The sequence below is a fragment of the Antennarius striatus genome, chromosome 9, assembly GCF_040054535.1.
Source record: "Antennarius striatus isolate MH-2024 chromosome 9, ASM4005453v1, whole genome shotgun sequence".
NCBI lineage: Eukaryota > Metazoa > Chordata > Actinopteri > Lophiiformes > Antennariidae > Antennarius > Antennarius striatus.
Genome location: NC_090784.1, coordinates 8,629,707 through 8,640,985, shown reverse-complemented (window position 1 = coordinate 8,640,985; position 11,279 = coordinate 8,629,707). Strand labels below are relative to the sequence as shown.

The following is an 11,279-nucleotide window of genomic DNA, read 5'->3' as shown; positions in this document are numbered from 1 at the left end:
AATTGTGAAGCCCAATTATGATGCCCTTTGCCATGGATACTGTACAGAGGCATTAAAACACAGGTCCTTTTTTACTTTAAATGGCTCAGCAATCATATGTAAAAACAGTTTTATTTTCCTAACAATTGTTCCTTCATCAGAGATGACAAATAATCAAGAAAATCGCCTTGTCCGAAAATAGGGAAAAAACAAACTGTAATTTGTGTTATATGCAAAGGAACACTCACTCAAACATGTTTTATTGTGTGGACCAACTCTTGCTTTCTCAGAGTGAATCTGAAAGCAGTTTATAATGAATGACATGACGGAGACAGCCAACGTAAATGAGTCTCCAGTGGATGCCAGCAGACACGAGAAAAGCTCTTTATGTGATAGTTTGACTGCTGTTGAATGTGTGGGGATGAGCATGATAGGACTTAAAATCAGGCTGCCTTTTTACTTGTGATAAACTGCGTGAGGAAGAAGTTCCTCTTGCATGTGCTAACAAGGATTACTGGTCACAATGTGTTGCTGCAGGTAGTCTTTAAAGATCAGTATCCCTTGTCAGCAGATTATATCAGTGCTATGTTGGCTAAACCCAGCAGTGGCCTGCAGGTGGAAAACTAATTAAAATCTTCATAAAAGGCTGTTTCTAACACACAGCAACAAATCTTTTAAGAAAAGAGAACAGCAACAAAAATGATCATTATTTTATATTTAATATATAAATTAAGGATTTATACATTGCTGATAAAGAAAAAAATACGAAACATTTTTGATCTTACATGACATTTACATGTGGAATTTTACACAACATATTCAATAACTTACAAATGTTTTTCTTGCATAAAAAATATATCTCTTTACAAAAGTTTTGCAATATGTACATTGTCATATACACAGCTTTTTGTTCAGGTTAACAATTGTGTGACACATTTAAAAGCATTCTACTCCGATTTGAGACTTATGTGTTGTATGCTATTGAAGTCAGGTGCATTTCTTTTCTCATCCATAAGAAATATATGAACTATAATAATATAATACATATCAATAGGACATCTTGCCATAGAATGCCATCAAGTATCAAAACTGTATAAATGTACAAAACATAAGAGCAATGACTGGAATCAACATAGTGGTAGAAAGTCCTGTAGCAGCAACTGCTACCCTGGATCACTTTTTGCCAACATGCACAGGTATGAAACTATATGAGCTGCTATTAAAACAGATCTTTCCTTAGATAACCTCTTATTTGCTGAATGTGCTAATAGATTAGGATGATTTAGAGTTTTACTAATGCAGAAAAAAAACAAAAACATATGCCCATTCAGTATTCAAGGCACTGCAATGATGTAGAGATGGGAAAATGGTGGCAAATGCATTTTTTGTTTTTAGGATATGGAGGACTTAGATGATAACAACATCAATGGTGGCTCGTGTTTCAGTGTGTTCAGTGTGCAAAATATTTTTTGTATTCTGTACATTTGTTGGCAGAAGCTGATGATTAACTAAGACAAAGAAAAAAACATTTATATCAGCTGTTGTCAGCGAGATAAACCAGGGTCATGTATTCATCAGTTGTCTCAGAGTAGGAGTACTGATCAGGTTATTTACTAAGGCACAGTTTCCCAAAAAAAAACAAAAATACTCTCCACTTTATGAACAACCAGAGATGATGAGGAACCATCAGTTATTTCATTTTGGAATTCCCTTTAAATATGGTGGAGATGTGTCAAAAAAGGCAAGATTTATCCAACCTCAGATGCCCACTGGTATGTCTTTGCTCTTTGATTTACTAAAAACCAGGATTAACTAAATTTCTGGGAAACCTGTCCATGTGTCAGTTATTACTGTGCACTTGAGATAGTTTCAATTTAAAAAAAAAATCAACCAAGGAACTCCTACTGTGAGATTCTTGATATATACAGGCTCACAAAAGGGTTTTATCCATTATAATTTTGGTTTACTTAGAACACAAAAAAACTCTGAACCCTAGTGAGCTGTGAACCCTATTGAGCAAAAAAAGCCTGTTTTCATAACAGTTTGAATAACTCATGAAGAGAATAAATACATGGATGGTTTGAGTACAGTCCTACATGACCAAAACATCAAAAAGTACAAGATGCCCTGACAAGACTCACTTTTATCTTTCAGACTTCGGAACATTTCCATCATAAACAAGATTCTTTACACACGCTCCAAAATAAAGCCTAACAACTACATCTCTTCTGAAGAATACGTACTCTGTTGTCAGAGAACCTGTAATATAAAATTAAAAGCCCTCTCACTCTCAGTGGCACTCGAAACATTGTACTGCACTCCAGTAATTATATCCCTGGCCATATATTTTGTTCGTAGGAGGTACCATCCAATTAAAAGGTAACATTTTAAATAAATCTTTGAACAGACTACAGCATCAACACTTTAAAAGAGAGGCAGCTACTTCTCCAGCTCCTCATCTCTTCTCAAACAGTCTATTTCTTGGAAAACAGACTTTAAAGATTAGACTGATCAGCTCAGAGCTGAGAGGCTCCTCGCAACCAAAAGAGAAAAAAACTCATCAGGATGAATGTGAGACGCAAAAAAGGGATCTAAGGGTCTGCTTTCATGAGAGGAAAAAGTTAAAAGTTTTCATTTGGCATTGTGAAGTAATCCCTCTATATTTATACTACAGAGCATAAAATACTCCTTTGTGTTGATATGCCAGAGGGTCCTTTATTCATAAAGCCAACACTCACAGAGTGTAAGAAGTGCTTAACTTCACCAAAATAGGGGAAGAACTGGAAAGATGTGGGACCTCTCCTTCCTCTTGCATTATTCATTAAGACTGTATACAATCATTTGCAACTGCCGTTAAGTGTTGCTCAAAGTGTGCTTTCTGTTTCTGATCAAATCTGTGTTGTAATGTCATCAGAAACAAGGAAAATATGAATGTCTATATATTATATACTTATGTAAAGCAAACAATGTGAACTTGCCTCTATGTGTTTCTCTTTCATTTTGTCTGTCTGTCTTACTCAGTAGACATCAAACCATGGTGCAGATGGTGTTGAGATTGGGGTCAAACCGGACAACTTTCCCCTCAGCAGCCTTTGTGTTCGTATTGTACATGGGATTCTCAAAAGTGGCCTGTCCATTGTTGTTCTCGTGGACGGAGCATCCTGTGTACTGCGCTTTATCTGTTTTCCTGGAGGGAGGGTGGGGGGTGGGGTGGGAGAAAGTTACATATGAGTTGAAATAGACTCTTCTAATTATCCACCCTGCTTCCAATGCTACAAGAACATTGCCATCCCCTCCATTCCACCGTGGTGTGGACAGCTGCAGTAGGTAAATGAGCTGCATGTCAATTACTGTTGAATTGATCAGTCAGAGGAGCCCTATGCTAGCTCACTGGTAACTAACATAATGAGTGTAGGATTGGCATGCCATAGAGTCTCTGTTTATACACCAGTGTGAGAGGTATAGTGTTTAAATTAAGACAAACATCCACTACACTTACATTCATAGATCATGTGGTCATACTACAAGAAAGTACTGTATGTCACTGTCATTAAAAATGTGGATATGTGCAGAGTTCATTTTATCTCAACAAAGTAGCGCATCCCTGGGATGCGTTTCAAGAAAAATGTGTGCATCCCAACATGACGTTTATGGATCCGAAAATAACAGTATATACAGTAGAAGTGTATGCAAGGATTGAGTTTTACCAATAGTGTGATATAAAAACTAATCATGTTTTTATTAATACTATCATAACTGTTTAAGTAAAAAGAATTTTTCAAAAAATATATTCTAATTAAATATTAGTTTTTTTTTCTCCCCTGAGAACTACCACCTTAGGTAAATCTTGCGACGAGAAACTCGCACGAGATCAAATCATAATGGCAATTTCCGCGTTCAAAATTTAAGTGAAGAAATGGAAAATTTGCGAATAGTCTTTATGTTGAATGGAAGGGCATTTAAAGCTTGACAATCATGCGCCCCTGTCAAAAAATGTGCGTCGAGAACACTGTATATAGTTTGAATGTTGAAAAATCGACAATTATTGCATCATGTTTTAAAGCCTTTCACAAATAAGCTGCTGTGCCCTGCAGTGAGGCAGGCTGTGGAAGTGGGACACAGTGTACCATCTACCTCACATCCATGTGCATTTCCTTTGCTGCAACTGTACAAAAATCTACAGACATTTAGGTACGTAAAACTGATCCTTGGTAGATAGAAACACAGCAAGGGGACACAGTCATGGAATGTTGGGACTTTCTGTCCCCTTTGGGAACATAACAGAAATGAACAGTAACTGCTAAATTTCGGACGTGGTAGTAAAAACTACTCACCTTAGTTTGTAGACGTAAAAACCAAGGCCTGCAAAGATGAGGGCAAAGAAAGGCACAAGGATAGCAACAGCAACAGAGCTGCTGTTGGTGGAGCCGGTGGTTTCAGGATCAGTGAGTGTGATATTTTCTCTCACACTCAAACCTGAAGATAAAGAATCATCCCATTTAGCAAACACATCTAGAAAACCAGTCAGTGAATATTTAGGATGTACTAAGGAACAATGATACAAACACTGGAGCAACAAAATGAAATAATAGAATGATAAAAAGATACATATCATCTGCTGGTGATGATGGTGATGATGGTAATGATGATGGCAATGATGATAATGGTAATGAAGAGGAAGATGACCGCAATGATGAGGAGTTAGAGATGCAGCTGCTGGTTCACAAAGATGGCGACCATAATGATCATACCCATAATGATCACAGCGACTGCGGTAATCCAGCTGAAGACATTCATGAGATGACGGCAACAGTAATGTTGAGGATTAAAAAAAAGAAGGACAATGATATGAGAGGGAATAATCCAGTTTGTGCCTTGTGTCTGTGGAATTACATGTTTGACATTAGGTATTAGTGGAATACAAATCAAATGTATGTAACCCGTAAACACGCAGCCAATATTATGCACATTTAAAAGATGTTGTGCATGAACTATTAATTCATGGTTGGGATTTAACGTGGACATTGTACTATGCTGTGATAGTGGTAGTTTGGGATTTATATAAACTAAAGGATAAAGTTACACAAATAATGAGATACCGATGAATAAGAAAAATCATATGGTGAAAGATACTTTGTATTAATGTCAACATTTCTTTACAATTACAATTATTTCTTTACATTTTCCAATATCATCTGCATCTACCATGATGGTAATTTAAAAAATGTAAATACATCTAAACATTAAATGCATCACACAAACAAAATGTATTAGCTTGTTAAAGAATCTTAAAATTGCATCTACATTAAAAAATTTAGAATTTTTATTATGTCCAACATATTTTTCACTGTCGGACATAATATGTATTTTCATATTGTCGATTGTCAGCTGATGTGTGTTAAAGGTTTATGGAGGTTTAATGATAATGGATTTCATATTCCAATGGGAAGCGGGGAGGGGTGACCAACGGTAAGGGAACATCATACTTTAGAAAGACACATACCCAGTCTCTGTACTCCAAACTTTCCGTAGTCTTTACCCTGTATGAAGCCTTGGAACACATAGCTGCCACCCTCAGGCTCGGCAGACACCTGGGAAACAATCAAAACAGACATCTGGAGGAAAAACATACTTTGTGCAACTGCATGAATGAATTCGGATTCTTCTATCTCCTAAGAGGATGTTGCATCTTTTCCATTACTTCAAAAAATACATAAACTGTATTAAGTATGACAACAAACACCATCTTGCAGACTACACTCTAATAATGCCTTTGTTCAGTGAGACGCTAATGCTGAAGCTGTGCAGTGTGCTATCAACAGCTCAGCTGTGTGCAGACACCAGTCATACTTCGCTATTAAATGGAACTTGAAGATTTTTTAGGAGCTGAACTCCAGTTCCACCATTTAAAATTGTTCTTCTGCTGCTCCAGCTCCCTCAGATGTTGGGTTTGTTTCTGATATTATGCAGCAAATTGTTAAACTGGGAATCCTGAAAGACTTTATGCAGAGCGCCTGTTGCATCTGACATACAGCTCAGAGTGGAAACTGCAATGTAATTTTATGATGTGATGAGTCTGTCTCTCTAGTAGGACTATTGTGGAAAATACACCAATTTGCTGTCGCAGCCACAAACAGATAAGTTTAATGATTTAATATCTAAGACAAGAGCACCAGCTATAATTCCATGAGTAAGAGTAATGACATATGTAATCCATACTTACTTATTTACTTACTTACTTATTCTATGCTACTCAGAGTAAAAACGTGTAATTATACACTTTTTAAAGAGCAGCTTTGGAGGGAAGACATCATGTAATATCAACTCTCTGTTAACATTAAAACTTCAGTACAGCTGAATGGTGAAATAGATTGATATACATTTATAGTGTTTCATTAGGTATTATTATCCCTTTTATCATATATTATTGTCAGAGAAAAGTGCAAAACAATACAGAGTAGATTTTCAGACATATGAAGGGTTAATGAGGTACCCTAAAAGAACCAAAAAAAATCCACAAGAATAAAGATTCATCTTGATTTTAACAAATACATTCGTCCATTTCCTTTATTTTTTCTTCAGTAGCAGTAAGTGAGGTGAGGAAAAAAACTAATCAGGAACATTTGGTTGAATAACCAGGAATTCCATACAGAGCTCCCATAGCCCACATATTTTATTTGTCTGTCAGACTACAGAAAAAAATAAAAAAATAAAAGATGGTTACAGCTCTCAGGTATTTTCAAAAGACTCCTGGATAGCTGCGTCAATCTCTTCTGTATACTTACAAATCCATCCATTGCCCAGGACTCATCGGTAATCCTGTTCATGGAACTGTGGAACAGGGCTCTCATCTGGTACAGCAAGAGCATTAATCGAGCCTCCTGTCGCTTGTACACCCCTACAAGGTGTAGGATGAGAGGAAATGTGAGATATGATGTGAATAAAGACATGAGGTGGTTCAAGTTTGGGGGAATGATTTAAAAAAAAAAGGAGCAGCGCAAAAATAAAGGAAAGCAAATGAGATGAAAAGCTGTAAGACAAGATGAGATAACTGCTGAGGGAGGGGGAGGCGAGGAGGCGAGTGACTCTTGAGTGGGCAGTTAGTTCGTCAGCACAGACTAATACATCAGTCTTTGGAGCCGGTAGTTAATTTCTACTCTCATGCATGAGATCATTTGGTGATTGACTGAGTGACATGAAACAGCCTTAAAATAAATGGAAATGACACACAGTGGTCGTGAGAGGAGGAAAGGGGAGGCGAAGGGGAGGAAATAGAAGATGAATGATTTATAGATGACTCACCAGAGAGCAGAAACTCCACGCTACTGTCGGTCAAAGTTACATTAACTTTTCCCGTTGTGGCGTTGAAGCTGGTGACTGCCAGAGTCATCGGTTGCTTCTGGCCTTTGTAATCATAGGAACCCTTCCAGATGAAATCCGTTGCAAATATGTTGACAGGAACTTAAAGAGAGAAAAAAATAAATAAATAATGTTACTTAATGTTATTGAAATAACATCTTATTCTGTCTACATGTGGCTTCGTACACTCCAGCTGGCTTTGCACCTGGAGTGTACCCTGCCTCACCCCCCCAGTCAGCTGAGATAATATCACCTTCCTTATGGTCTTAATGATAATTGAATATTTTCTGAAAGAGATAACTCCGTGAACTTGGCAGAACTTTTTGATAGTGTGACACTCATGAAACACTTTGTTCCACTTATATGGCAGATTCATTACTCACTGGTAATTATTTTCAAGGAAATTATGAGTCAGTTATGTTTAATAATAACAATCAGAACAATTATCAAATGTTTACTTCATTATTATCATTAATCACTATCACAACATCAGGGGAATGTTAAAGCAGTGCTTAGATGTTTACATGTACTACAGACTGTCTTTCAGAGATAGCACAGCAGCGCTTTGAGTTGAGCGCTAATGTTTATAAGCCTATCCCAGCTGGCTATGAAAGAAAGGAAGGGTATACACCGGACATGTTGCCAGTGCATTGCGGAGCCACATGAAAGACAAACAAGCATTCACCCACACTTTTTGGACTAATCAATCCACCTAAGCTGCATGTTTTTTGAGGTCGTAAGAAACTGGAGAACCTGGAGAGAGCCCACAGAGACACGTGGAGGACATGCAAACTCTTCACAGAAAGGACTCAAACCCAGAACCTTCTTGCTGTGAGCGCAATAGTGGAACCCATAGCTCCACTATGCCACTGACTATTCATTTGTAATAACACATCTTTCATTTTTCATATTGTATTACATTTACTCGTTACTTACCAGCTCACATTAAGTGAACATTTATCACAACCCACCTCCAAGAGCGCCTGCACAAGATTGACCAGTGCCCACTACCAGGGAAGTTCAAAGTGTGGTGCTACCAGTTTACTCTGTACCACCGCCTAATGTGGCCCCTGAAGCTGAGCGACATCACCATGAGCAAGGTCCTAAAGCTGGAGGCAAAGGCCAACAACTTCATCCGGAAGTGGCTCGGCCGTCCTCGATCCCTCTCCACCACGGCACTGTTTGGGAGAAACACCCTGCAGCTCCCACTGCAGTCCATCAGTCTGGGGTACAAAAAGGAGAAGGTGCGGCTCCACTTCGAGCTGAGGGACTCCGCGGACCCGGCAATACAAGCTGCCAACCCTCAGATCAGAACTGGACGGATGTGGAATGCATCCAAAGCAGGTGACCATGCAGTGGAGCGGTTGAAGCACCAGGAGATTGTTGGCTTCACACAGTCAGGCAGGTCTGCCTTAGGATGGGAAGCAGCGCCAAAGACCTGGTCTAAAGCACCGTGAAGGAGAGGAAGGATCTGGTGATCTCTGAAGTTGCTAAGATGGAGGAGGAAACCTACAAGATCACAGCGATGAGCCAGCAACATGGTGGCTCATCGCATCAATCATGGTGGAACTGAGAGTCCCATGGGAGGAACACATGCGAGGCCGCGTACGAGCGCAAGAAGGAAAAGTATGCAGAGTTGGCAGCAACGTGCTCGCAAGCTGGGTGGAGACCATTCACTTTCCCAGTTGAGGTCGGATGTATGAACTTCACTGGGACATCCACTCAGCGGCTGCTTGGGACCCTCGGAGTCTCTGGAACCAGCAGGAATCGAGCTCTTCGGGATCTTGCGGAGGAGGCCGAGGAAGGGAGCTTCTGGCTATGGCTCAGAAGGAAGGACAGGGCGTGGGGAAGAGAAGGCTCATAAGAAAGACGTCATAGTATGCAGTCAGGCCTACACTTGACTCAGGGAGATGGACGTCCCTGCCATGCACAGTCACCTGGGTCTCATTCCATACACACCAACAATAACACTGGGGTCAGAGTGTGGGGAGAATACGATCCTTCAGCAGGCTGCAGGGGGCGGCAGGGAGACGTCCCTGTTGCTGCTCCACCACCTGGAGATGTTCCGGGGGATAATGGAGTGAAACATCAGTGAAGGGTGGCCCCCCGGCTGATGACCCTGCAGTCTGCACAATGGCACCGTCGGAGGTGCTTCAGGCAGAAATGCCAAGCAGGTACAACCACCTGTGCTTACATCTATAAACAATGGGTCATACTTTTTATACGACATACATGTGAAGCAATTACTCTATTGCCCCAATAATTTCTAATTACATAATGATTATGTATGGTTGTATGTAGAATAATCTTTTTGTTGTTAATTATTTAGAAAGCACCACACACATTATGTACTTACAATAGAGGAGTAAACAGAACAATACAAACAATACATGTTAGTTATAGTCTCCCTCTTGAGAAAGTGATGTAAATGTAGGGAACAGAACAAAGACTACAGAAAATGACACAGATTGTGTGTAAAACAGAGTTTTGGCAGAAACTTTCCAACAGCTGATGATAATGTCATCTAAAGACAGATGCAAGACCACTGACATATGTGGCTCCCAGATAAACAGCTTGTGCTCACCAATTATTTTGGGGCTCGGTGTCCCTGGTACGGGTTTGACAGTTTTCTCATGTGATTTAGAACCAGCTGCAAGAGAATAAAATAGGGTATGTTTGTCACCAACACTGATACAGAGCGAGGCTGAACAGCTGGAGGATGTCGGAAAATACTGCTAAACTATAACTTCATACCTTTTCTAAACTCAAGCTCCCTATAAAAGTTCTACGGTGGCTCAGTTGTAACAAATTGTAACCAATCAACGCATATTCCAAAAACAATGTTAAGAGGCATATTTTAATTTGACAGAACATTGTCAGCATTTACAGAAAACATAGTAACCACCATGCCTCATTACATAGAAAACATAATTGGCTAAACAATACCATTTCAATTTTATGTCTACAATTCTCAACATTTGTCTTTTACTCAATTCCCTTGCACACGCTCCCACCCCCTCACCAGCAGCTCCTCCATGATCCCCTTACAGAGAAACTCCAATTAACACGTACCTCTGCAGACAGGCACCTTGCCAGTCCAGCTGCTGTCAGAGCGACACACACGGTGCTCTGATCCCCCAGATAGGAAATAACCTGGCTGACAGGTGTAGACCAGGGTGTACCCGTAGGAGGGCAGGTCTAGACCCAGGACGTCAGCGTTGGCGGGGCTTCTTGGTTGCTTGCAGGAGTGAGCTGGAGATCAATCAGAGGGCAGACACATCAGCAAACACACATCTAAACTCCCACACACATACAAATAGGGCAAGAAACACAAACTAATGCAAACACACACATATAGACAGACAGGAATATAATTAAGGACTCACTGTGGGGGAAGGGAGAGATGGGGAGGTAAAAAAAACACAAGGAAAACACGAGGCACAATTACTTTTACAATTTAACCCCATCATGGGAGCTCTGGGGTAACATATTGATAATTCACTATGTTTAATTTGTTTTCTAAAATGAATATGAATATGGATCAGGACTCAGACTTTTTCATTTTAGATTGAATCAGCTTACAAAATGAGTAGGGTTTAATTAAGTCAAAGCAATAACTGTGTGAAATGTTATCCATTCACAAAGACTCTTGGATTCCCCTTCAGCAATTTCTTAAAAAAGCTCCAAGTCAATTCTATGTCTCTTAAATGAATCCAAATGCAAAGCTGTCTAATGGAAATCATGTCTGGGATCAAACTGGACTACGCTCACCAGTATTGTGTAAAAAACGGAGTTTATATTAATTTCAGTCACATGCATGATCTCGATGTCCATTTTTTATTTAGCCCACGAGGGGCTTCTTTATCCGCAGTTGACCAACCCCAGAAAAGCACTGGGCTGCAATTTTTAATATGACTGGGGATCGTATTGTGGTTCAGCAT

At 39.6% G+C, this 11,279-nt stretch overlaps 1 protein-coding gene across 1 annotated transcript in view; it reads right to left on the bottom strand.

The window, feature by feature from the left end:
* Positions 1–729: 729 nt before the first annotated feature.
* The window catches only part of LOC137601298 (CUB and sushi domain-containing protein 3-like), a 237,255-nt gene continuing 226,705 nt past the window's right edge, over positions 730–11,279 (bottom strand). The window contains exons 64-70 of the mRNA XM_068323436.1: positions 10,411–10,590; positions 9,923–9,988; positions 7,282–7,440; positions 6,765–6,877; positions 5,483–5,570; positions 4,314–4,455; positions 730–3,166 (exon numbers count right to left, since the gene is read on the bottom strand). Of these exons, the coding sequence (XP_068179537.1) occupies positions 3,007–3,166; positions 4,314–4,455; positions 5,483–5,570; positions 6,765–6,877; positions 7,282–7,440; positions 9,923–9,988; positions 10,411–10,590 (908 nt within the window). The 3' untranslated portion in view covers positions 730–3,006. The remainder of the gene's footprint in view (positions 3,167–4,313; positions 4,456–5,482; positions 5,571–6,764; positions 6,878–7,281; positions 7,441–9,922; positions 9,989–10,410; positions 10,591–11,279) is intronic.